The sequence below is a fragment of the Megalobrama amblycephala genome, linkage group LG13, assembly GCF_018812025.1.
Source record: "Megalobrama amblycephala isolate DHTTF-2021 linkage group LG13, ASM1881202v1, whole genome shotgun sequence".
In the NCBI taxonomy this organism is placed as follows: domain Eukaryota; kingdom Metazoa; phylum Chordata; class Actinopteri; order Cypriniformes; family Xenocyprididae; genus Megalobrama; species Megalobrama amblycephala.
The window spans coordinates 32714746-32742332 of record NC_063056.1 but is presented as its reverse complement, the minus strand read 5'-3'; the positions used below and the strand labels follow the sequence as shown (position 1 = coordinate 32742332).

Below are 27587 nucleotides of genomic sequence, written 5' to 3'. Positions count from 1 at the left end.
CACTGGCTACCATCAACTGGTTACTGACATTCTTCAAAATATCATCCTTTTTCTTTCTTCTGTTGAACTAAACTCATATAGGTTTGGAACAAACTAGAGTGTAAGTCAATGATGACAGAATTATCATTTAGGTTTAACTGTCCCTTGGAATTGATTGTCATGCATGGCATTTTTTTATTTTTTTTTTACCTTTATAAAAAGGTAATTTTCCCCTAACCTTGGCTATCAATCTCATGTTAATTAGAATAACTCACTCTAGGGCTTTTATTATTTTTTCCACGGCAGAGGAAACAGAATCTGCATCAGAAGTGGCATTTAGATGCATGTATAAAATTGAATATGAATGTGCAAAACAAGCATGAAAAACACTGTTTAACAACTTTACAATAAAGATATATAAAGCTTTTGTGGATTTTACAAATTATCTTTATACAATATATACAATATTCTGAAAAAGTGACATTTCCCTTTTTGCAAAGTTCAGATGTTGATAAAATATATAACTTTAACTAAAGATAAATTTTTGATTTGCAGCTGTCATGCTTAAACACTGGTTCTGCAGATTTTTGACATTTCAAATTTGCATTGTTTTTGTAACCATCACATTAGTTTATGGTATACGCTACTTTCATGTTTTTTTTAAAAAAAAAATTTAATCAGCTTACAACAGATTCCTTATTTGATAACACTATTCAAAAGAGCATTCACTACAAATAACATTTTAAACAAGGCACCAACAGCTTGGGCCCCTAAACAGTGACTGTTTCACTGAGTCTAATGTGATGGTTACAAAAACAATGCAATTTTGAAATGTCAAAAATCTGCAGAACCAGTGTTTAAGCATGACAGCTGCAAATCAAAAATGTATCTTTAGTTAAAGTTATATATTTTATCAACATTTGAACTTTGCAAAAAGGGAAATGTCACTTTTTCAGAATATTGTATATTAAAGATAATTTGTAAAATCCACAAAAGCTTTATAGATCTTTATTGTAAAGTTGTTAAACAGTGTTTTTCATGCTTGTTTTGCACATTCATATTCAATTTTATACATGCATCTAAATGCCACTTCTGATGCAGATTCTGTTTCCTCTGCCGTGGAAAAAATAACGGTAAAAGCCCTACAGTGAGTTATTCTAATTAACATGAGACTGATAGCCAAGGTTAGGGGAAAAGTACCTTTTTATAAAGGTAAAAAAAAAAAAAAAAAAATGCCATGACAATCAATTTCAAGGGATCGTTAAACCTGTGATAATTGATGATAATAATGATAATGATAATTCTGTCATCATTGACTTACACTCTAGTTTGTTCCAAACCTATATGAGTTTAGTTCAACAGAAGAAAGAAAAAGGATGATATTTTGAAGAATGTCAGTAACCAGTTGATGGTAGCCAGTGACTTCCATATTTTTTTTTTTTTCCTACTATGAAAGTCACTCGCTACAGTCAGCTGTTTGTTTACTGACATTCAAAATATATTTTTAGTTCAACAGAAGAAAGAAACTCATACAGGTTCGGAACAACTAGAAGGTAAGTCAATGATGACAGAATTTTTATTTTTGATTGACCTATCCCTTTAAGGGGGCATATACAAATCTGATGATTAACAGTTTACATCTTAACAGTAACAGTTTACAGAACACTGATGGGAATATTGCTTCAGAATAAATTACATTTACAACACAAAAATGATCAATTTTACTAGATGTAGTTAGTTATTGCACCATCACAGTATTTGAAAAGAAACGTGAGGAGAGTTAATGCTGCGTGAGGAAAGTGAGTCGCCGGCTGCAGAAAGTGACTCGCCGGCTGCGGAAAGTGACTCGCCGGCTGCGGAAAGTGAGTCGTCGGCTGCGGAAAGTGAGTCGCCGGCTGCGGAAAGTGACTCGCCGGCTGCGTGAGGAAAGTGAGTCGCCGGCTGCGTGAGGAAAGTGAGTCGCCGGCTGCGTGAGGAAAGTGATTCGTCCGCTGCGTGAGGAAAGTGAGTCGCCGGCTGCGTGAGGAAAGTGATTCGTCCGCTGCGTGAGGAAAGTGAGTCGCCGGCTGAGGAGAGTCAGTGGTCAGCTGTGTGAGGAAAGTGAGTCGTTCGTTGCGTGAGGAAAGTGAGTCGCCGGCTGAGGAGAGTCAGTGGTCAGCTGCGTGAGGAAAGTGAGTCGTTCGCTGCGTGAGGAAAGTGAGTCGCCGGCTGAGGAGAGTCAGTGGTGAGTGGTGAGTCGCTGCGTGAGGAGAGTGTGTATGCAGATGCACCGCCGGCCTATCAGTGGTAAACTCAGTGGCTGCTGGCAATTGTATAGTGAATTCCCGCGACAAGTCGGTAGCCATATTTTTGGACCTTCCGGCCCGCCATACTAAATAAGAGCCAATCGCCGACTGGTAAGTCATCGCGTCACTTCAGCGGCCGTTAGAATCACCGGTTTCTAGACGCGCACCTCCGAAGAGACGCGCATTTAGGTCTGCGCATGCGCATTAGCTTGATCCAGCCTGAAAAATAGTTCGAGCGTTTAGAAACTAAATTTATGACCTGGTTGTTGTTAGATTTCATTGGTGATTTCAAATATGAAATTTAATCGTAAGGTTGGCGAACAGTTTTGGAGAATTTGATGTTTCCCCATTCAAAGAGATTGCATGATGCCCAGGATTCCCGAGAGGCGTTTCAAAGATGGCCGCCGAGTGAAATGACTTGTCTTAAAGGGACTTAAAGGGACATGGATGGTTACGTCTAACTACGGCACTGTAAAATAAAGTATAACCAACATTATAAAAAATAGTATCTGCCAGCGCATTCAGATGTGTGGTATTTTATGACATTTTATCATATTAGTAAACTGTAACAACTAACAAGTGTTATAAATATACATATTTCTGCATACTGTACATAGATACATCCCAAACTAGTGTGAAGTTTCAAAAACATGCATACATTTCACTAAGGAGGTGGAGTCTCATAATCTGATTTGTACCAACTGAAAAAGAAAGAGAAAATGAAAAGTAAAAGACACAGGACAAGAGCAACATCAAGGTAAAGCAATCTTTATATTTAACATATTGATCACTAGGCTTAAAATCTTTATTTGCTCATTGAGTTGCTGGAGCCATTTCTCTTGTGGTGATTTCATATAAATACATTTTTCAAAAAAGAAAAAAATTGTGAATTTAGCGGTATTGCATTCTTTAGAGATCGATAAAATAATGGCATCACTGTACCCAAACTAAAGCCTTATTTTCAGCTTGTACTAAAAATATCTATAAAAAAAAAAAAAAAAAAAAAATCACAACTGACAATTTAGTCTAAACTTTTTCATTATGCCTTGGGTGTCAACTAAGAATGAAAGTGAACAGTGACACTTCACCTGACAGGATTGAGAATGCAGAGAATGCATTGTATTAACAAATTGTATCTTCACACGTCTATTACAGTTTTTAAAGATGGGAGGATGTCGCCTAAAAGGGAAGTCTGAATTTCTGGAGATCTGTCCAGTGTTTCTGGGGGTAATGCAAATTGTTTTATCTCAAGGATTTCTAGGTTCTAGCCTAGGAATATTTTCTGGATGAATATCTAAACAGATGCCAACTGATCTTTTTCTCTGACAGAGTCTGGAAATATTGATAAGTTTTGTCTGTATCATCATATCATTGTGGGGTGGCTTCTTTTTTCTGTTCTTCTGCTTTGTAAGTATTTCTTTCCTTTTAGTGAAAACATTGTGCTGGAATACAAGAACCTGAAATACTGAAAAATATTCTTTTCATTCACTGTAGTCACTTGTCACTGGAGCTGTAACGGTCTCAGCTGACAAAAAAGAAACCATGTTTTTGGTCAGTCATCTTAGTCAAATAATTTTTTTTTTCAAATTTAAAACCTTTATGTAAGGAGCGACTATTTTATAGAAGATTTTTCTCATATCAGATCAGAACCTCGCAAATACTGAGCTGTCTCTGTGCCATGACGACCTCTATTTCCATCTGTATTCATTCTGCTGAAAGCGAGGTCAGTGCTACAGATTTACATCAATTGCTAACATCAGTATGGTCAACTTACAGTTGGTTTCACCTGTTCAACACTAAACTGTCCTTCAAAAATGTCAACCATGTGCATTTTCTGACCATTTCTTCAGCCTCTTTGGACCGTCATAGTCCTCGTGGTCTGTGATATTCTGATCTGCATCCTTTCCGCAATTGTCGCTTCGACCATCGGCGATAAATGCTGTTACTGCTGCAGACGATTGGAAACAACAATGGAAACAACTAATCCGGAGGTTAACACATTTTCATCTTGACAAATGAGATCATGTTGATGTAAATTAAATGTGTTCTATCCTCTGTCTCGATCCTTTAGGAAGCACTGGCTTGCACTCCCAGCCAAGACAACGTTTGGCGTTATGACAGGAACAGACCTAGCGTGATTGTCCAGAATACTGTGATTGTCCCTGACTCTGCCGCACTGCCGACAGTTTACAATTCAGTCCGATATGTGCTGCCATCAGAACACGGTCAAGCCAGACTGAGCTATTTTGAGGAGTGTTAAGAAATGATGGTTTGTGTACACTAAAACCCTGATTAAATAATCATTAGAAAAAGATCTTTAAGCTTAAAGGGTTAGTTCACCCAAAAATGAAAATTCTGTCATTAATTACTCACCCTCATGTCGTTCCACACATCTTCGGAACACAAATTAAGATATTTTTGATAAAATCCGATGGCTCAGTGAGGCCTGCATTGCCAGCAAGACAATTAACACTTTCAATGCCCAGAAAGCTACTATAGATATTTAAAACAGATCATGTGACTACAGTGGTTCAACCTTAATGTTATGAAGCGACGAGAATACTTTTTGTGTGCCAAAAAAACAAATAACGACTTTATTCAACGATATCTAATGATGGGCGATTTCAAAATACTGCTTCATGAAGCTTAACGAATCTTTTGTTTCGAATCAGTGGTTCGAAGCGTGTATCAAACTGCCAAAGTCACGCCCCCCAGTGGTGAAACATTGAAATTTTGAAACACTTATGATTTAACGAAGCCTTGTTTACTGAAATCACGTGACTTTGGCAGTTTGATACACATTGTCGTGTATGTTTTGAAATCGCTCATCACTAGATATTGTTGAATAAAGTCGTTATTTGTTCTTTTGGCGCACAAAAAGTATTCTCGTCGCTTCACATCATTAAGGTTGAACCACTGTAGTTTTAAATACATCTTTAGTAGCTGTTAATTGCCTTGCTGGCAATGCAGGCCTCACTGAGCCATATGATTTCATCAAAAATATCTTAATTTGTGTTCTGAAGATGAATGAAGGTCTTACGGGTGTGGAACGACATGAGGGTGAGTAATTAATGACAGAATTTTCATTTTTGGGTGAATTAACCCTTTAACTGATGATCTATAATAGGAAATTGTGTGTTACTGCAATATGAACAATATTCATAGGCCTCTGTATCTTCTGTTCCAGACCTGAAGACTGCAGATGATTGAGATCTCAGCCAAAAGATTAGATTAAAATAGTTACTTTTTTCTGTATTAAAATATCAAGTTTTTTAACTAAAATGTTGTTTTTCCTCCTAGAAATATATTTTTATCCACTGTAGTTTGCCATAGTGCTGAATCTAGTTTATTACAGAAAACAAATTACTTATTCAATCTGCCAGAAGCACGCTGACATTAAGTGCTCAAGGGCACAATAGTGTTATTTCATGGATCAGCTCTTGGTGGGTTTGAACCTACAGTCATTCTGTTTTTAGCTCTTTAACCACTGGACTACAGCACATTTGGACAAATTCTTTTTATCCAGAGCTTTTACATTATTATATCTGTAGCCCTGGTTTTAGCTGTTTTCACAAAGGCTCGGAGCAACTCTCGCTACTGCGTTAACAGCCTGACTCCTCGACCTATCAGCAAATACTGTATTACTAAAACCATATTCTCAGATAACCAGTCTGGGAGAATGAACAAATTTAATATTCACTGCCAGTCTCATCCAAATTGATTTTTTTTTTAAAAACTTTTTTCTTATGATAAATCACTGATGATGTAGATCCATATATTCATTTTGGTTAGTTCACCCAAAAATGAAATTTCTGTCATTAAGTACTCACCCTCATGTCGTTCCACACCTGTAAGACCTGCGTTCATCTTCAGAACACAAATTAAGATCTTTTTGATGAAATCCCTGAGCTTTTTGGCCTCCGATAGACTGCAACGTTATTACCACTTTCAAAGCCCAGAAAGGTAGTAAAGACATTGTTAAAATACATGACTACATTGGTTCAACCTTAATGGTATGAAGCGACGAGAATACATTTTGTACGGAAAAAAACAAACAAAAATAATTACTTTATTCAACAGTTTCTTCTCTTCCATGTCAGTCTCCTACGTTGTTCACGTAGTAAATACAGTGCAGCGCTTCCGGGTTCTACGTCGACTCAAAGTGAAAATAACATTGCAGTCTATTGGAGGCCAAAAAGCTAAACGGATTTCATAAAAAATATCTTTTGTGTTCCGAAGATGAACAAAGGTCTTATGGGTGTGGAACAACATGAGGATGAGTAATTAAAGGATTAGTTCACTTTCAAATGAAAATTAGCCCAAGCTTTACTCACCCTCCAGCCATCCTAGGTGAATATGACTTTCTTCTTTCTGATGAACACAATCTGAGAAATATTAATAAATATCCTGATGCATCAGAGCTTTATAATGGCAGTGAACAGCGTTCATGAGTGTTAAGCTGAAGAAAGTGCTTCCATCCACATCCATTCATCATAAACCTGTACTCCACACAACTCCAGGGGGTTAATAAAGGCCTTCTGAAGTGAAGTGATGCATTTGTGTAAAAAAATAAATAAATTCATATTTAACAAGTTATGAAGTAAAATATCTAGCCTCCACCAGACCGCCTTCTGTATTCAACGTATGAAGAAAGTGTAAAACTCTTGGTGTTTAAAAAGCTTATGCTTCGTGCTATGCCTTCCTTATTCAACTTATGGAAAAAGTGTAACTGACGCGATGCCAGTTTACTCTTTCTTCGTAACTTGAATACGGAAGGCAGTCTGGCGGAAGCTACATATTTTACTTCATAACTTGTTAAATATGGATATTTTTTTACACAAATGCATCACTTCGCTTCAGAAGGCCTTTATTAACCCACTAGAGCCGTGTGGAGCACACGTTTATGATGAATGGATGTGGATGGAGACACTTTCTTCAGCTCATACTCATGAACCCTGTTCACTGCCATTATAAAGCTCTGATGCATCAGGATATTTATTAATATTTCTCAGATTGTGTTCATCAGAAAGAAGAAAGTCATATTCACCTAGGATGGCTTGAGGGTGAGTAAAGCTTGGGCTAATTTTCATTTGAAATTGAACTAATCCTTTAATGTCAGAATTTTCATTTTTGGGTGAACTAACCCTTTAAGACGTCTTAAAAGGGTATTTTAAAAGGTAGAGTGTTTTTTGGTAATATTGATGACAATATTTCTAATTAACTAAACACACTGAAATTTTGCTAGGATCCTAGCTTTGGTTCACAATCTTTGAGATCTAAATCTAATTACTGTTACTCATTTTTAAAAGCAAAATATTTTATTAAATAAGAAATGTGAAGGTGTGTGCAGTATCCATATGCTCCAGCAGAGGGCGCACAGTGGGCAAATAAATAAAGAACACATCACTTTTTGTGTATGAAGTTTGCACGGCCTTGTTTGAGTGAGTTAAAGTGGTTTTGAACTTATGAAGTACTTTAAACCCACCCTTCGGAAGGAGCATGTTCATCTAATCCTGTCAGTCACAACGTAAAGGTATTTAAAAAGATGCTTACCTAATTTCTGCAACAAATACTCCAACGCAACCGTTGTTAACGTGTAGGTGATTAAAATGGCGAAGGAGTCGGACTATATGTCAATTTCAACGAATACGCTGCAATACTTTTCGTCCCTAGAGTTTTTTTTTTTAAAGAATTAGAGACATGAATTTATCTGTAATTGACATATCGTTAGTAAACTAACTAGCATGGTGTCTGCGCTGCACATGCACCACTGAAAATGTTAGAAATAGGCCCCTCCTTTTTACTGCATTCGTCAAGTTCAACCCTGTTACACTATATTTATTAGGAAGATGGTATTTAAATTCAGAATTTTGTTTGAACCCATTCAGTTAAAAGATTAGTTCACTTTCAAATGAAAATTAGCCCAAGCTTTACTCACCCTTATGCCAACCTTGGTGTATATGACTATTAACGGAGAAATCTTAAAAAATATCCTGACACATCCGAGCTTTATAATGGCAGTGATAGGGATCAATTAGTATGAGCTGAAGAATGTACTTCCATCCATCATAAACGTGTGCTCCACACGGCTCCGGGGGGTTAATAAAGTCCTTCTGAAGCAAAGTATTATATCCATATTTATACAAGTTATGAAGTAAAATATCTAGCTTCCACCATACCGCCTTCCATATTCAACGTATGAAGAAAGTGTAAAGCTCTTGCAGTTCACAAAGCTTACGCTACGTCCTACGCCTTCCTTATTCAACTTACGGAAAAAGTGTAATTGATGCGACGCCAGTTTACACTTTCTACGTAACTTGAATATGGAAGGCAGTCTGGCGGAAGCTAGATATTTTACTCCATATGGATATTTTTACACAAACGCCTTTATTAACCCCCCGGAGCTGTGTGGAGCACATGTTTATGGTGGATGGAAGCACTTTCTTTAGTTCATACTCATTGATCCCGTTCACTGCCATTATAAAGCTCGGATGCGTCAGGATATTTATTAATATGTTCATCAGAAAGAAGAGAGTCCTATAGGATGGCTTGTGGGTGAATAAAGCTTGGGCTAATTTTCATTTGAAAGTGAACTAATCCTTTAATGATGAACATTTTTTAAAGGTTGCACACCTCGTTTTACTGACTACTTGAGTTCTGTTTCAGATTTGAGCTCTCCATCAACAGCAAGCCAGCTATATTATATCATTCAATGATTTTATGAAAATATGAACACACTACAAAATAGTCTGTCTGTACCATGTCCCAGTGTAATGAATAAAATTGCTTTCTTAAGCTTTGCTTTTTGAACCTCACCCTAAGTGACTTGAAACAGGAGACATTTTCATGTTAGCTGATGTTTTGATGTCTGAGTTCAGTGGCTCTGTGATCTGTACTTTGTTTCATGGTGTCTCACAGCTGGAAATGTGTGTGTGTGTGTGTGTGTGTGTGTGTGTGTGTGTGTGTGTGTGTGTGTGTGTGTGTGTGTGTGTGTGTTTTTACAGGACAAGTGCTTTCAGGCATCGCTGACACTGCTGTGTGTCTAACAAACAGAGAAGAGATGAGACTGCCAGAGGTTCTGAGATTGGATGAGAAGAGCAATTCCTCTGGGATGAAGGTCACTCCTTCTCTGACTGTTTATGGAACATGCCCAGAGTCTGGAATGATCTGCTTGGTTTCATTTCATTTCATTCATCTGTCTTTGTCTCTATTTCACTAACCACATGAATCTTTACGAATCTTTTGTTTTGAATCAGTAGTTCGGAGCATGTATCAAACTGCCAAAGTCACGTGATTTCAGTAAACGAGGCTTCGTTACGTCATAATTGTTTTGAAATTTCAATGGTTCACGTGACTTTGGCAGTTTGATACACGCTCTGAACCACTGATTCGAAACAAAAGATTCGTAAAGCTTTGAAGCTTCATGAAGCAGTGTTTTAAAATTGGCCATCACTAGATATTGTCATAAAGTCGTTATTTTGTTTTTTTGGCGCACAAAAGTATTCTTGTCGCTTCATGACATTAAGGTTGAGCCACTGTAGTCACATGAATGTTTAAATATGTCTTTAGTAGCTTTCTGGGCATCTGAAAGTGTTAATTATCTTGCTGGCAATGGAGGCCTCACTGAGCCATCAGATTTTATCAAAAGTATCTTAATTTGTGTTCTGAAAATGAACGAAGGTCTTACGGGTTTGGAACGACATGAGGGTGAGTAATTAATTTTCATTTTTGGGTGAACTAACCCTTTAATATGTGGCCTTGTTAGGAGATGATCAATGATGCTCACTTCCCCTGTGACCGGTCATAATGTTTTGGCTCATCGTTGTATAATTTTCCATTTTATTTTATGCATTTAGCATTGTTTTTCATTCCTGGCTGCACCCCTATTAGAACCAGGAAGAGCAGTTGAGAGCCACTGGTATAAGAAAAAGGGTTGATTCAGTCATGTGTTTATTCAAAGCAGATTTAAGTTCATGAAAAGAATAATCACCTTCAATTAGTCAGAGAAGTTGCACCACAAAGTGTTTTTACTTTTAAATAATTTAATACTTTTTTAAAATTATTTGGCTTACTACATTTGACCTGTGTATCACACTAAACATACAAAATAACAAGAAATAGTTAATCCATAGTCCATTAAATAATGCATTGATAGTGTAACTGTGACCCTTCTATGTGAATGGAGAGCAGAACACTGGCTCAAACTACCCAACGACAGTGTAGCACAGACAGAGGTCCATTGTGTACAGCACCTAAAACACCCTTTACACTATTAACATCTTTTCAGGTACACTTTAACACAATTTCAACCCATTTAAATTGATGTTTTGTACAGCAGGTCAGAAATATTGGATATATTTAGATACAAACATATTTAGAAACAAATCAAACTCCTGTGACTCGGTTATCTCGCATGTGTGTTAAATGAAAAGAGGAGAATCGCTAAAATCAATGAATACACAGCAAAGTGCCGAGATTCTCCTAATTATATCAGGATAACAAATAGCTTGGTAATCAGAGATCTGGATTTCAGTCTGTCTGTTCAACAGGAGACGGATGGGTTTTATCACGACCGTATTCAGGAAGATTGCTGTAGCCGCTGAGCTCCGGTTGCTCATACATTATTTCCTACAAACATCCTGGAACACAAAAGCTACCGTCAAAGTGAAATTGCACCACCAACAATTCGGTATTAAACATTAAAATTCATTTCAATAAAAATAAAAAACAACAAGAATAAAACCCTACAGGCATAAAAAAATATTCCTCTTTTTGTTTTTCGTGATATATTTCAAGTACACTAAGGTTAATTCACATCAAGTGTAGAACATCTCAAAGCAGAAGCACTAAATTCACTCACATCATAAGCTTGAGTTGAACTATGTGTTTGACACGGACACACTGTGCACTGCAGCTCGTTAGGGAAATTCATTCTCATGTATTTTGTGCAGAAATTCCTCCTCTGAATGTAAACTGAGCTCGCCCCAGCTCGTCTTGAACTATTTACCGCAGCATCATGTTACCACAGACACGTCCGAGTGATTGTTCACATTCACGATAATAATATGAAATCAGTGCTGAGGCAGCACAGAATATTGCATGTTTAAACGCTTGAGACACAATTGTACTCTGTACAGTATGTACACAATATCTGTGCTCTGTGTCTCCAGATGGGAGTGTGCGTTAGGTGAGGGGTTTCTCTCTCCCCTCCGCTGAGTGGGGTCAGGGTGGATCTCTGTGGTTTGGACGGGGTTTGTAGGGTTTCTTTGGGATTTTGAGTTTCAAAAATTGCACTTCACTTATTTTGTATCACTTATAAGAGTTTAAGAAAGATAAACAACCCATCCAAAAGCCCTGAAACATGCAGTAGGCCTATGTTTAACTGGTACAATTATTAGTTTGTTTTCATGTAATTGTTTCCTTTAAAAATACTCATCTAGTTGAAACATTTTTTGCACTTTCATTATACATTAAAATGTTCTTCAGAAACATGTTCATCACTATTATTTGTTACAGGAATATTTAGCAGTCAGCCATCTCCAGTCCTCTTACATCCTGTGGAAAAATCAGGAAGGTTGCCATTGCCAAATTAAAAGAGCTCTAAAGACTACGATTACTAAAATTCAATCCAAAACAAAAAAAGCAGCAGTAAAAAGCTTCATTATTCTGTTATTTATAAGTAAATAATCAATTTTAAAATAAATTCACATTTTAATGAAATTACTTGAATGTATATGTGTAATGTAATGCTGAAGTAATTACCCTGTACGTTTTGAATACCACTTGATGCTATTATGAATGGAAAACAGAGGGACATTAACCCAAGTTTTCCACAGGATCATCACAGAGCCACACTCTCAGAAAAACAATGTGCAAAAATTGTACCTTTAGGGGTACAGCAGCTTGTCACTGACGCAGAACCCTTAATGGGTCATCTTTGTACCTTATTTACCCCTAAAAGATACAAAGTAGTACTTTAAGTGTACATATTACTACTCTATTACTAATATGCACCTTTTAGGGGTATGTAAAATATATACACAAATATTGTCCCTTAATACATTTCCACATTTGGTACTGGTACTGTCCTATTAAAAGTACTGCCCCATTGACAAGCTGTTGTACCCCTAAAAATACAATTTTTGAAAATTTTTCTGACAGTGCATGACAGGAAGGAAGCTGATAGCCATAACAGCGCTAATACATAGAGAGACCTTTAGATCACCAAATCTGTCAGGTCTCATCTGGGGTTTGCAGCAAATTCAAACACCAAAAGCACTTCCACAGACACTAATGGTTTCATCTTCACACATTCTCAATGGTCAAGGAATAATCCCCCCAAAATTAAAAACATTAGAATGATCTCCATCAAAAAACATGGAACAGATCATTTGTAAGAACTGATCCCTTTATGATCTTGACTGACCATGACTCGTTTTCTTTCATAATCTGAATTTTAAGATGGTTTTGTTTTCACAATGCATATTTTTGATGTATGTGTTAGTCATATGAGCTGAACTGGACCAGAGCAGGTGTGCCTCAAAGATGATGTAGATGAACCCGGTGAGGAGCCTCTCGGCCAGCAATGACTCTCTCATTTTCCTTCTCTCTTGCTCTCAATCTCCATTCATCTCCATAACCTTTTCTGTGAGGATTTCCCGGAAGGTCGAAAGCTGCTTCATCTGCTCTGTCTGCATTGAGTGTCTCCTCATCAGTTTCTTCTTCATCTTGAAGTCTGGCCCACGTTTCGGGGACGATGGTGCGACCGGCAGCAGGATCTTGCTCCCTGAGTGAACGGGAGAAGTGGGCTTTCCATTGGCACGGATATCAGGAATGGGTCGCTGGGGGTTGACATTGAGAGGAGGAAGGAATCCAGGTCGTGTGTGGGAGATGTGGTCCAGGAGGAGAGTCCCTGATCCCCGCCGTTCCAACAGTCCTGTTGGACGCCGTCGTATTGTGAGCGGAGACACAGAGTTGGGAATGCTCTCCAGAGACTCTCGAGAAGAGCTAGTGAGCAGCGACAAGGGAGAGGCATTGTACTTGCGCCGCTCCACTGAGACACGTCCAGAATCTGGAGATCCAGGGATGGAGGCTGGACACAGGTGGGTGTCCGACTCGTAGTGTTCCATGCGGGTGAGTTTGGGGTGTGGTAAGCCACGGATTCCCGTCGATGCCTGAGCCACATTGTCCTGAGTCTCAGGGGCTGTGTTTCTACGATACAGTGACTGGTGCTGATGGACTTTATCCGCCCAGGACGAGCCACACAGTGCTGCACAGTCTTCCGAACAGGACCGGTCCATAAGCTTCGGAGAGGATGGGTCATGGGTCTCTATACTGTGCCTTCGGGACAGAAGAGGTCTGCCTGGACCGGAAACTGTCATCCCATTCATCTCTGAGACTAACTTGTCCTCCTCTGCTAAATCGCCCTCTATCCGCTCCGCTCTCTCAGCAAGTACGGAAGGAGCCACCAGACCCCAGGGCTCAGAGTTCAGTCTTTTCAGAAGCTTGCGGGGTGGTGGTCTCCTCTCTCCCAGTGGTCTACTAGAGGGTAGTGGGAGTGCTGAAGTCACAGCGAAGCTGAAGATACCTTCCTCCTCCTCACCGGGGGCAGAACCAGTGGTATGGATCTCCACTTCAGACGGAGACATACAAGCAGGGGAGAGCTTGTCCACTATACCCGGAGATGGTGGGGAGTTCAGGTATTGCTTGGTCTTTTTAGTGCCAGAGGGAGATGTATCGGTTGTAATGATGATTACCTCTTTGCCTTTGGCTTTGCAAGCATCCAGCAGAACCTGGAGAGTGTCCCTGTCGCCCTTATTGATGGCGTGTACAAGTGCCGAGGACCCGGAGTAGTCTTTCAAGCTGGGATCGGCGCCATTTTCCAGCAGTAGTGACACCACCTCTTTGCCTGCCAGTTCTGCACATGCATGCATTAGGGCGGTCCGACCCGATTTGTCAGGGATGTTTGGGTCTGCTCCCTTCTCCAGCAGGTACCGCACCATTCTCTGCCGGGTCTGCGGATCATCGTATCCTGCCAGACAGGCTGCTATTATGGGCGTCTCCCCTCGCTCGTTCCCTTCATTGATATAGGCTCCACCCTCCAGGAGGAGGCGTGCGAGACGGAGTTTGCCCTGGAACACCGCCTTCAGAAGGGCATTGCCCTCTGTGTGCAAGGCCCCTCCATCACCCATGATGTCTCGCTCTCCACCTCTAGAATCCCAGAATCCCCCACCCCTCTCCTCCGGCCTCAGCACTGTTGGCACATCCCGGCTCAGATTCTGGTCAACCTAGATCGAAAACAAAAAAAAGTGCTTTGTCATGAGGTATATTTGATATTTGAATATTGCTAAGGTGAACATCCTACTCCAAAATCACAGACACTGAAACTGACACCAAGGCTGCACAAAAAATCTTTCAAAAGAAGACAAACTTTGCTTTTTACTTAAAGCAACAAGAATACTTTTTGTGCGCAAAAACAGAATCAAAATAATGACTTTATTCAACAATTCCATCTCCTCCCTCTCATTCTCCTACGTTGTTTACGTTCAGTGCTTCCAGGTTCTACGTCAGAATGCCGAATCATTATTGGCCGGCTCCAGTGTCAACATCACACGCATGCGTCGTGCTGCTCACGTGAACAGCGTCGGCCAATACTGAGTCAACGTTATGACGTAGAAGCCTGGAAGCACTGATCGTAAACAGCGTAGGAGAATGACAGAGAGGAGACAGAATTGTTGAATAAAGTTATTTTTGTATTGTTTTTGCGCACAAAATGTATACTTGTCACTCTGTAGCATTAAGGTTGAAGCACTGTAGTCATGTGGACTATTTTTACGATGTCTTTTCTACCTTTCTGGGCCTTGAAAGGTGCAATGACATTGCTGCCTATGTGTGGTTCAGATACCTCTTGGATTTCATCAAAAATATCTTAATTTGTGTTCCAAAGATGAACGAAGGTCTTACTGGTTTGGTAGGACATGAGGCTGAATAGTTAATGACAGATATTTCCTTTTTTTGGGTGAACTAACCCTTGAATGTATGAATTTCTTTCGATTTCAATTAACTTTAATTGTACGTCCTTACATTCAAATGCACTTCTGCATCAAAATAAATTCAGGAATTGAATTGGAATTTAACAGGCATTCTCAATTCAGTTCTAAATGGCACACAACTCCGATCAATCAAATTCTGAAATCTAAAAGCATTATTACAACATTATATAACATAATATAACATTATTATTTTGATCAGACACAAAACCACATAATCCACAGCACTCCAAACATTATAATTACTCTACATTGTCTTACTATTAACACTTTAAAATGATTGTTAATTGTTAACTATGTACCCAGTGCATTAACTAAAGTTAATGTATACACTGCGTTCCAAATTATTATGCAAGAGACAAATCAGCAAGATTTCTGTACAAAAAACATTCAGATTTTAGTTTTTCTAAGAAAATGTTTGTTTGTTTATTTATCCATGTCTTTTTAGATAACTGGTATCAATCTCAGATAAAATAATTTGCCAGATCTATGGAAACCCTACTTAGAGGTTGTTCCACATTATTAAGCAAGTCACAGTTCTCATGCAATATGGGGAGGAAGAAAGATCTTTCTGAAGATGAAAAGCATGAAATGGTGCAATGTTGTGCAAAAGGCATGAAAACAACTAATATTGTGTGAAACTGAATGGAGATTATCAAATTATCATAAGATTTGTGAGTGATCCAGAGCACAGCAGAACTCGATCAGATAAAGGCTTATTGAGGAAAGTTCCTGTCAAAAAATTTAATTGTATTAAAAGGGAAGCTATAAAAAAGCCAGTGTTGAGCAGCAAACAGGTATTTGAAGCTGCTGGTGTCTCTGGAGTCTCGAGAAGCTCTCCATGCAGGCTGGCAGTCGTGCTTAAAGATGCATTTCAGCCACTCCAAACCAAACCTCACAAAGAGAAACATTTACAGTGGGTTTAGAAATACATGAAGACTCATTTTTAAATAGTTTTATTCACTGACTAATGCCGTACTACAATGGATGGTCTAAATGGATGGATTTCTGGATGGTTGGTGAATGGCCACCACGTTCCAACAAGACTGTGACGTCAGCAAGGAGCTGGTGGGTGATTATTTGGGCTGGAATACTGGGAAGTGAGATGGAGGGTATTAAAATTACTTTTGCAAGATATGTGGAGCTCATAACTGCCCATTTTCAGCTATGGTATAAAAAGGAGGATAGTGCCTTCTGAAATACAACGCACTATGCACTATCCCATGCTGCAAAAAAACACCACAGCAATAAAACTGTTTGAAAATGTATTTCTACACCCACTGTAAATGTTTCTCTTTGTGAGGTTTGGTTAATGGTGTCTAAAATGCATCTTTACGCACAACTGCCAGCCTGCATGGAGAGCTTCTCGAGACTCCAGAGACACCAGCAGCTTCAAATACCTGTTTGCTGCTCAACACTGGCTTTTTTATAGCTGCCCTTTTAATACAAGTAATTTTTTTGATAGGAACTTTAATTAATAAGCCTTTATCTGACCGAGTTCTGCTGTGCTCTAAATCACTCACAAATCTTATGATAATTCGATAATCTCCATTCAGTTTCACACAATATTAGTTGTTTTCATGCCTTTTGCACAACATTGCACCATTTCATGCTTTTCATCTTCAGAAAGATCTTTCTTCCTCCCATATTGCATGAGAACTGTGACTTGCTTAATAATGTGGAACAACCTCTAAGTAGGGTTTCCATAGATCTGGCAAATTATTTTGTCTGAGATTGATACCACTTATCTAAAAAGACATGGATAAATAAACAAACAAACATTTTTATTTTTTAACTAAAAACTAAAATCTAAATGTTTATTGTACTTAAATCTTACTGAGATGTCAATTGCATAATAATTTGGAACGCAGTGTACAACCTTCTAAAAGTGTTGCCTTATTAATCAGTTCAGAACACTGTGTCCTGTGCGCTGACACTCTGTACAGCCCTGTACTCTTTAACACAGTCTTCTCTCCATCTTCTCTGTAATGAAGGCAGGAGAGGTGATGATAATGGCAGTCCAGTAAAGAAAAGAAAATTGAAATCCTGAGTGGTGCAGAGAGCATCAAGACGTGTGACAAGCTCAGTCAGCTCTGCACACGTAGAAATGATTTATGATATGAATTTATCTTACACACACAGATACCAGAGATCTACTAACACAAAAATTATGTTGTTTGAAATAGTTTCATTTGTTTTCTAATGTACTTAAATTGCAATGTAAGACAAAAAACAAATCTACAATATTTAATAATTCTTGTAATTATTAGACCAAAAACAAAAAAACTTGCTTAAGGGTGAACGTTCACCCTCAATCAGAAACCTTCCCATCATGCAATGTATGAGTTAACTATCTTGGCAAGATGGTTAGAGCAAGTGACAGGGAGTGGGGCAGGAGGGCATCCAGTCCAATAACAGCATTATTAACATATCACAGCCCTCACAATCATTTTGAACTTACTGTATATGAAATTTATTGAGCAAAAAAGTCACATGGCATATTGATACAGTCACTGAATGAAGCCCTGCCTCTTTTCAAACTGAAACAATGAGCTACATGAACCGGGAGGAGGACTACAAAGAAATGGATTACACTTTAATATATATTAAATAGAAAATGTATTTTTATAATAACAGTTTCTTCAAGCATCTTGGAGACACAGCCACAGTTCTTCTGAATTTAGTTTGTCTCAGTTTCATCTGTTTCTTTATGTAATCACAGACAGATTCGATGATGGTGAGATCAGATCACTGTGTGGAGCACCGGCTGTTGTGCATACAAAAATCTCACTGCATTATTACAATGAATGGCAAAATGAATGTTTAGAAATGTGAACTGACAATTCCTACTGACACACTACAGCAAAAGATATATATGACTGGCTTAAACTTAATACTGACGTGCCCTAGACTTTTGCACAGTACTGTATATATACACCTATGTATATTTACATTATACAACTGTCCCTGAAAACGACTGGCCCACCAGAAGAGGTCCTGGTGCTCTCAAAGCCTATAGTCTGTCTCTGGCATTATGAGAAGAACACTGGGAACGTCAAGAAGAGCTGTGCAGAATTCACATCCCTCCTTCATCACACCAATACACCCACAGATCCCGAGCTGCTGCTCCTCCTGCTTGCCTTCTTAAGGAATTCTCTGTGATTTCCGAGCCAGCTCAGCCAGGGAAAGCAAGAGGAATGCTTTTTTTGCATACTGATTATAGGAAGCAGAGAGGAACAGGAAAAATAACTCCATTCTTTGAAAGTGTAATCGCAAAAAAGCCCCATCTTTAAGAGACCAGTGTCTCATGGATTCGAGACAGTGAGGTTAATCTCCTGTCTCGCACAGGCAGCATGGATGACTCATCTCCATGATAGACTCACTGGAGAGATGTGGCACAAAGACTCGGGGCAGGCATCGTCTCTCAGGAGATCAGCCCGCTGGCATTCTTGTATGTATCCTGACCTGATGTGTATTGTGACCAGCCTATTTTAAAGGGTAAGTTCACCAGAAAATGAAAATTGTCATCAATTAAATTGAGCTTCCACAAGAACCAATGAGATTTGTTCTCGAGTGTCAAGCAAGTAGGTTGTTCTATTTGCTGATCAATGTGTATATTTGAATAAAAGCCTAAATTAAATCTGTTCATCATATAGAGCAATCATGTCTCTTCAGAAGACATGGATTAAACTGCTTGATTCATGTGGATTTATTTTACAATCTCTTTAATGAACATTTTGAAGCTTTTGGATGTACAGGAAGGACAGAAATCTCTCAGATTTCATTAAAATGTGGAACATATTTTGAAAAATGTCCTTGTTTTTTGTTTTTTTTTCATACATTGAATGTCAGTAGGGTCCAATATTGGTTAGATTCCAACAGATATCTTCTTTTGTGTTCAGCATACAGAAAGAAAGTCATACGGGTTTGGAACGACAGGAGTAAATTTTCATTTTTGAGTGAACTAACCCTTTAAGGACATCAGCCAGGGCTTTTGTTCTGGTTAATGTCAAGACCTATATTTTTAAGTTTAATTATATTGCTAATGTCGGTGATCACGATTCACAATTCTTCTTTGCTTAATCGTAAGTCTGTGTAAAAACACTCATGTTTCCCTTGTCTTTGGTGACATATCCAGTTTATTTCATGAGTTCAATTAAGATGCTGATGTTTCCTATATGTAGACTACAGCTGGCTTGCTCGGTTTAGAAGCAGATATGTGCACAAAAGATGCTTAAAGTTATGTAAGCACATGCAGCTATTGCAATTCTGCACCAACATCTGTGTTTTCTAAATAATAAATTTTCTAATTTGCATAATTAAGAGATACTCTAGAACCATGAGGGTTATTTATACACATACTGATTAAACAAGAAACACCTGGCACAATTCAGGGAGGGATTGTGAACATTACAGTTATGTATTTGCCAGATGCTTTTTTTTGCAAAGTGATTTTCATCACATTCAATGTATAAATTAGAGCTGTTTTATCCGTTTTGTCTTTGGCCTCTAAAAACACAAGAGGAAAAGAACTAAACTTCAAAATAAAGGTGTTGACACTAAACAGAACAAGACGCATTAAAAAAATTGTTACAGATGTCTGATTCTTCACTCAGTTTTGTAACTCCAAAATGGATGTTATGTCACACATGACATATTGAAGACTTTTTTCCACTCTCTTTCAATTCATACAGGAGGACAAACAACCGTCATCATCTTTCAATCATTCACTCCGTCAACATTTCTGTGGCTTTGTTCAGACAGACAGCATTTCCGACTCACTTTATGTTCTTTTTTTATTTTTCTCCATATTGTGGACTTTAACAGGGTTCAATGGGTTGAATGTCCCAATTGCAGTTTCAATGCAGCTTCATACGATTCCAGACGAGGAATAAGGGTCTTGTCTAACGAAATGATCAGTCATTTTCTAAAAAAATAAATAAATTATATACTTTTTAACCACAAATGCTCATCTTGCATTAGCTCTGCGATGCGCTATGCATTACGTAATCATATTGGAAAGGTCACGGGAGACATAGGCGGAAGTACCGAGCAAGTGTTAACAGAGCAATCGTGCAAAGACTATGTGAGTAGACTAAAGACTAAAGAGTATGTGCAGGTACGCGCAGGTCGCACATGCGCATTTAATTTTTTTTTGCAGTAATTAGTTTATCCACAAGGTGGCAACCATGCCCTGGGGGCGTCAATTCACAAGGTAGTCAAAGAAAACCTGCATAAACAGAACAGACTGGAACACATGCAAGCTACAGTGATGATGGAGGCCTACATAGACAAGAGATTGTGCGAAGAGGTTAGAAAGTACCCTTATTTGTACAACTCTAGCATGAAAAAATACAAAGATGTTTACATGGGTTGTAACTCGTGGCGAGAGATTGCGCACAACTGTGCATGCGTTGAATGCCTGTGTACGCGTACAAGTCAAATGAAGTATACTTTCCAAGGCTGTGTGTTCGACTGTGTTTACACTAGCGTGCACGTTAAAAAATGAAGTATAACCAGGGCTTTAGTCGACCGGCTTTTACAAAACAAGGTAAAAAACGACGTTAAACGATTTTGAAGTTGGAGGAGAAAATAAGATGGAGTTTTTCGGCCTACCGCGGTACGTCATGCGTGACCTTTCCAACGTGATTACGTAATGTGTGGCGCATCACAGTGGTAGTGGAAGATGAGCATTTGTGGTTAAAAAGTATAGAATTTTTTTATTTTATTTTTTTAGAAAATGACCATTTTGCTTGACAGGACCCTTATTCCTCGGGCTGGGATCGTGTAGAGCCTTTGAAGCTGCACTGAAACTGCAATTTGGACCTTCAACCTGTTGAACCCTATTAAAGTCCACTACATAGAGAAAAATCCTGGAACGATTTCCTCAAAAACCTTAATTTCTTTTTGACTGAAGAAAGAAAGACATCTTGGATGACATGGGGGTGAGTTAATTATCAGGAAATTTTCATTCTGAAGTGAACTAATCCTTTAATCCAAACCACATAAATTCGGTTGTTAAGTCTGAAGTCACACGGCGGCGCTTCCGGGGCCAAACACTCTATCTCATACCACAAGAAAACAACAAATGGTGCTAATATACACACACGAGGTGGTGTAATACTCCCAAAAAATTATAATCATAACCTTTATCTCCATACCAAAATTCCAGATGGCCAGACAGTGATTCACCTTTTATAAATCGTTAAAATATTAATGTCTGTGACGCTGTGAGCACGGAGACTGTTGTGTAGACTTTAAGTATTTTAAATGTTTAACATGAATAAATAGCGCTCATAAATGGCCGTGGAGATGCCATTCTCAAGTGTAGGATTAGGGCCAAGCAATAATAAAAAATAAAACCATCTCGAGATTAAAGTTGTTAAATTTCGAGAAAAACCTCGTTAAATTTTGAGAAAAAAGTCGAAATAAAATTTTGAGAATAAACTCATTAAATTACGAGAAAAAACTCGTTAAAATTCAAGAAAAAAAGTCAAGATAAAATGTTGAGAATAAAGTCATTAAATTACGAGAAAAAACTCGTTACATTATGAGAACAAATTCGTACTTTGTTCAACTTTTTTCTCGTAATTTAATGACTTTATTCTCAACATTTTATCTCGACTTTTTTCTCAAAATTTAACGACATTTTTCTCATAATTTAATGAATTTGTTCTCGCAATTTAACGACTTTTTTCTCGTAATTTAATGACTTTATTCTCAACATTTTATCTCGACTTTTTTCTCGAAATTTAACGACATTTTTCTCATAATTTAATGAATTTGTTCTCGTAATTTAACAACTATTTTATCGTAATTTAATGACTTTATTCTCAACATTTTATCTCGACTTTTTTCTCTGAATTTAATGAGTTTATTCTCAACATTTTATCTCGACTTTTTTCTCGGAATTTAACGAGTTTTTTCTCGTAATTTAACGAGTTTATTCTCAAAATTTAACAACTTTAATCTTGAGATGGTTTTATTTTTTTATTATTGTTTGGCCCTAATCCTCTTCCGTACAAGTGAAACGAGTCGAGTCGACCCAGAAACGGCGTTCCTTACGTCACGACTTAACAAGCGGATATGACTAAAGGTAGAAGATTGTATTTATGAAAATACATTTTTTCTAATCAGATTTTAAGTAGTGTTTTCTAGTAGCTGTCTAGTACTTTTCTCTTGCATTTGTTGTGTATTAAAAGATATCAGGATTGTCAGTCAATATTCGGTATGTGTGTACATATCAGATATTGATTTCACTGTCACTTGCAAAATGACAGTGCAGACAGTCCCAAAGATTAAATTTGATAGATAAATCGGATTTAAGTGCCACCTAAACAAAGCCTTTGCTTTTTCCAGCACTCCCTATGGATCTTCGAGTGTGTACACATCAATGGAGAGCTCTTTGACATGACCAAAATAAACTTAAAAGAAGCACTTGCAGAGGTTCTGCGTTTTAGTGCTGCGCAACAGGAGCGAGGCAACATACCACGCCGTCTTGTCGGGACAAATCATATCCCATTCTCTGTGGTCTCCTGACAGATGACGGAAATTAATATCATGTCTTCATTCTCACGCCTCTGAGAGACCCCACTCCTGGCTTTCTCTTTTACGTAACAGCAGCGTGTGTGACTCAAGGCTGCATCTGAGGTTGCGCGAGGGGGCCCGTGACCAGAAGGGGCTGCGCAGTCAAGCGTTTTCGCCCCACCGAGAGCTCCGTGGTGCCTTTGAGCTGCTGTTTGCCTCATTAGATCACACAGATCGAGGCAGGTGCAATCACTTTTACAGCAGCTGAGAGAACAGCATCCATCAGCGGTGCACCGCTGACCCTGTGACCCAGTCGCATCAGAACTGCTGAGGCAATTCATCACTCATATTGGCAGCTTCAAAGAGAACCATCCTGCAGTGGGGCAATGAGATTATCTCCTTCATACTAAATGTCCTAAGCGTTCCTGACACGTCCTCTGAACTGCCTTTACTGGCGTTTGTGCTTCTTCTGTACTGTATATTGTGACATGTTTAGGTCTTGCTGTCATTTTCATTGCTGTACATGTTGTGCTGAGTTCGTTTTTCTCCTATACTCTGGTCTGTAATGAAATGAATGACAACAAAACCACTTGACTCGACTAGACTGAGTGTTCAGTGATTTACAGTGCTGAGAATGAATTCTCCTCCAATTCGAGAGCAATCTGCGCGTCTCCTTGCACATAACTACACACAACCGAATACCAACACATTTTCTCTGCCCTCGAACTGCAGACATCAGAAACAAAATACTGTTTTATGCAGACGGGAAAGTGGCTTCATGTGATCAATGTAGAAATCTGATGATTGATGTACTATCCAGCATATAGGGATATGTCTTGCATTTAAGATCATTTGCATTCTGACATTGTTTTAAGACAGTTAAGCTAATTTTACCCCCCAATTCTCATTGCTACTGCGGTGCATTTGATGCATGTCTCTCTTACACAAAAAAAAATAAAAAATAGACAAACCCAGTGATTGGGTTGTTTTAACACAGCAGGTTAAAATCACATAATTACTAGAGGCAACAATAATAATCAAAAGGTGAAAATGTATTAATAAGCAATTTAATAAATGTTTATTGTTTAATTATTATTCATTAAACATATTAATAAATGTTAATTTTGCAACATATTTTGGGTTCATTTTAAGCAAGCAATACAGTAATTTTTAAACAATAGTTGAGTTAAATAAAATACCCAGCAGGGTAGGCAAACATTTAACCCAAATGCTGGGTTTGTCCATTTTCAACCCAACTTGGGTTGTTTTTAACCCAGCATTTTTTTAGAGTGTACTATTCCAATTACATTTCCATGATATTTCTCATTACTGTATAGTATTTTTTACTGTAAAAATAATGTTATAGCCTACAAATGTTTTTTTTTAAGCCACAATTATTTTCATTTAAAAAAAATAAGTAAATAACCTACTATGAACGAAAGCTTTACAATAAATGCGTAGGTAAATAAGACTGTATTTTGTAGACAGTCGGAGCAGTTACAGAATTTGATGTGTTTCATGCTCGATTTGCACGCCAGCTGTAAATATCTTCAGCTCAGAACTATTTTTAGTCTCAAAGCATCAAATTTGGTGTCTATTCACATCAGCTCTCTGACTGACGCAAGAGAAAGAAGCTTAATTTATTTTAATTTAAAAATATATAAAACATTTAGCATGATCAAAAAATAAAGATTTTTTTTTTTCGATTCAAATGAGTAATGAGAACTGGGGTGTAAAATACTTCATTGTCATCAAAATCAAAACTCTTAATAGTCCTAGATATATATATTTTATATGCAATTTCTTTTGTTTTCTCGATTTTGGAGTGAAATGTGACTGGGGCATCTTTTTGATATCTTTATCTATATGCCTAATGAATACTTATGAATGCTAAATGAATACTTATGTGCCATAGTATTTTCATAGTGCTTCAATGAAAAAAATGCTGGGTTAAAAACAACACAAGTTGGGTTGAAAATGGAAAAACCCAGCAATTGGGTTTAATGATTGATATACTGTCCAGCATATAGGGATATGTCTTGCATTTAAGATCATTACATTTGCATTCAGACATTGTTTTAAGCCCCCCCAATTCTCATCGCGACTGTAGTGCATCTGATCATGTCTCTCTTTCACTAAAAAAAATGCTGGGTGAAAAACAACCCAAGTTGGGTTGAAAATGTAATTGGGTTGTTTTAACCCAGTGATTGGGTTAAATGTTTGCCCAACCTGCTGGGTTGTTTTATTTAACTCAACTATTTTTAATAAAATACTGTATTGCTTGTTTAATATGAGCCCAAAATATGTTGGAAATGAACACTTATTAATATGTTTAATAAATTAACATTTAATAATAAGTTTAATTAATTAAGATGCGTATTATTATTGATTATTATTGTTGCCTCTAGTAATTATGTGTCTGATTTTTAATTTCCAGCTAGGATTCATTTTAAGCCAACCATATAGTAATTTTTAAACAATATATTTCAGTTATATAAACCTGCCCAGCTCGTTGGGCAAACATTTAACCCAACCGCTGGGTTTGTCCATTTTCAACACAACTTGGGTTGTTTTTAACCCCACATTTTTACAGTAGGCTACTATACGTCCAAAATTATGGTATTGCCATTTTCAAAAAAAAAAACCTTGGCAACTTGTTCATTGCAGTACAATGCTATTATTTCCTTCTAATACAACCAGGTAAGAAAGCAAGCGGCAACATTTCTCAAGACTTGATTCTATAATTGGTAATTACTCAAATCATACGACAAGAGAGTAATAAGGTGTCGCTGTCCGCGGTGCTGAACGTCATTCGAAAAACGGAGCAGTTCCAGAATTTTATGTGTTACAGACTCGGTTTACACGCCAGCTGCAAATATCTTCAGCTCAGGACTATTTTTAGTCTCGAAGCATCAAATTTGGTGTCTGTTCACGTCAGCTCTCTGCCTGACGCAAAGCCTCAGTGTCCACAAATGAACTTCCAAACAGCAGACACACACTTCAAGCCTCTGTTAGAGCAAACATCCACCAATCCCCACATAACGCCTCGCATTTTAAGTTTTTATGAAGTAAAGTGAGAGAACCAACATTACAGCAGCATAAATATCAGTCTTAATCCTTCTCCTTGACATCCAGTAAATCTTCAGTGATGGTTTTAAAAAGGAAATGCCAGCACACAATCAGAGTAACCGAGAAACCAAATTGCGGTGCATGAATTCGTCAGCAATGAACGTTCATAAAGCCTTATGAACAGCTGCAGCAACATGCACATAATGAATTCTTCCAATAAAAAAAATCGCTTTTACCTTCAACACCTAAAATGAGCAGCCAGCAACCATTTCTAAACAGCGCACATGCATTCCAGAGGAAAATTATTTCGTAGTCGTTTGCATGCTTCAAAACATTGAAAAATTGCTCTATAAAAGTGGTTTGAAATGTAAATATTGAGAAAGACAGTGCAAGGAAATGTTAAGATATCACTGCAATATGAAGGACGGAAGTCTGCGAAATTATGTCCATGCTCAGCTGAGAATAATACAAAATAAAAATAACAATAATAATACATTTTAACCTAAACATGAACATTTTGAAAGGAGAGTCTCACCGTGTAGCCTGTCTGCTGTCTTCACTCCATCCGAGCGGCTGGTTTTCGCCCGAGAATCCAGCTGCTGTCTGCTGATCCCCGTGTCTTACATCCCCCACATCATCTCTCCTCCTGCGACCGAGAGTTTGGGAGACTCTGCGGGGGCGTGGAGTGGGCAGTGAGCTGATGCGAGTCTCCCACGATCACGCACAGACTCACTGAGGTCCAGCTTCACTGACTGACTGCTCGCATGCACATGACCAGCTCTGCTTTCCACTAGGGGGAAACTTTATTTCAATTCTTTTAATTCTGTTCATTTTATCCTTGATTTATTCCCTCATTTTTGATGCACCCCTGCATGTGTGTGTCATTGTGTGCTGTGTTTTACAGGTGAAAAAAATGTACCATAATTATAATAGACTTGTCTAAGAAATAGAGCAAATGTGGCTTGATGTGATTTGATGCATGACAACATTTAAGCATTGTGTGTGTGCTTTACACAGCCACATTAAGGCTGCTCTGAGCAGGCTCTGTGCCTGCTCTAAATTCTGTGTAAAGACGCAATGGCGCATTAAACCCATGCAAAATATCAAATATGCCAGCCTTGACCCACTTAATCCCCTAGTAATGAATCTAAATGATGCAGCACTGCAGTTATTGGGATGACAGTGCATTTATTTATTTTTTTTCTAATTTTGCATTTTCTCATTTTCTATATTCATCATTTTATATTTAAAACAGTACCCTAATGACATTTTTTGTGTGCAATCTTACTTTCTGTGTAAATGCATGCTCTGTGCAGTGTAAAGATGGCGTGTTTCAGGTCAATCAAACTCTTTAGCTAAAATGCACTAAACACACATATTGATATATATATATCAAGGCCCTCTCTGCAAGAAAGAAGGGGGTGTGAAACAATTCTCAGACTGCATAAATACTAATTCAGTGACTATAGCTATTATTGAACACAGTTTCTATGGCAACTGATTCAGTGGATTCCGACAGAAGCGTTCCCACGGTGACATGCACATGCTGCAGGAGAGAGAGGGAGAGAGAGAGAGGTTATAGTAGTGAATGTGCTCTTACTCTCCATGTTTAGATTTAGATTATAGCTTGAAGATTATGTCCCAGTATTTCAATTAATGTGAAGTTTTGTTAAAATGT

The 27587-nt window shown here is 38.1% G+C and overlaps 2 protein-coding genes across 3 annotated transcripts; one reads left to right on the top strand and one right to left on the bottom strand.

The window, feature by feature from the left end:
- Positions 1–2580: 2580 nt before the first annotated feature.
- On the top strand, positions 2581–9532 carry LOC125243817. 2 transcript variants are annotated; one of them, XM_048153659.1, is made up of 8 exons: positions 2581–3021; positions 3420–3491; positions 3594–3671; positions 3759–3815; positions 3907–3987; positions 4115–4255; positions 4336–4533; positions 9269–9532. In XM_048153659.1, the coding sequence occupies exons 2-7, from the start codon at positions 3429–3431 to the stop codon at positions 4522–4524; spliced, it is 609 nt and encodes a 202-aa protein (XP_048009616.1). In that variant the 5' UTR covers positions 2581–3021; positions 3420–3428; the 3' UTR covers positions 4525–4533; positions 9269–9532. The 2 variants fall into 2 exon arrangements, with proteins under 2 accessions (XP_048009616.1, XP_048009615.1); XM_048153658.1 differs by lacking the exon at positions 9269–9532 and adding an exon at positions 5452–5546.
- Positions 9533–10288: 756 nt separating this feature from the next.
- LOC125244055 (ankyrin repeat domain-containing protein 34A) lies at positions 10289–27096 on the bottom strand. The gene is made up of 2 exons (XM_048153980.1): positions 26445–27096; positions 10289–14551 (listed from the first exon to the last, which is right to left on the bottom strand). The coding sequence occupies exon 2, from the start codon at positions 14453–14455 to the stop codon at positions 12881–12883; it is 1575 nt and encodes a 524-aa protein (XP_048009937.1). The 5' UTR covers positions 14456–14551; positions 26445–27096; the 3' UTR covers positions 10289–12880.
- Between the last annotated feature and the right edge of the window lie 491 nt (positions 27097–27587).

Excerpts from the sequence above, each read along its gene's own strand:
- LOC125243817 (XM_048153659.1), top strand. The coding sequence starts at position 3,429 with ATGGGAGGATGTCGCCTAAAAGGGAAGTCTGAATTTCTGGAGATCTGT. Across the intron at positions 3,492-3,593 it reads TCTGTCCAGTGTTTCTGGGG|AGTCTGGAAATATTGATAAG; the intron begins GTAATGCAAATT and ends TTTCTCTGACAG. Across the intron at positions 3,672-3,758 it reads TTTTTCTGTTCTTCTGCTTT|TCACTTGTCACTGGAGCTGT; the intron begins GTAAGTATTTCT and ends CATTCACTGTAG.
- LOC125244055 (XM_048153980.1), bottom strand. The coding sequence starts at position 14,455 with ATGGGTGATGGAGGGGCCTTGCACACAGAGGGCAATGCCCTTCTGAAG.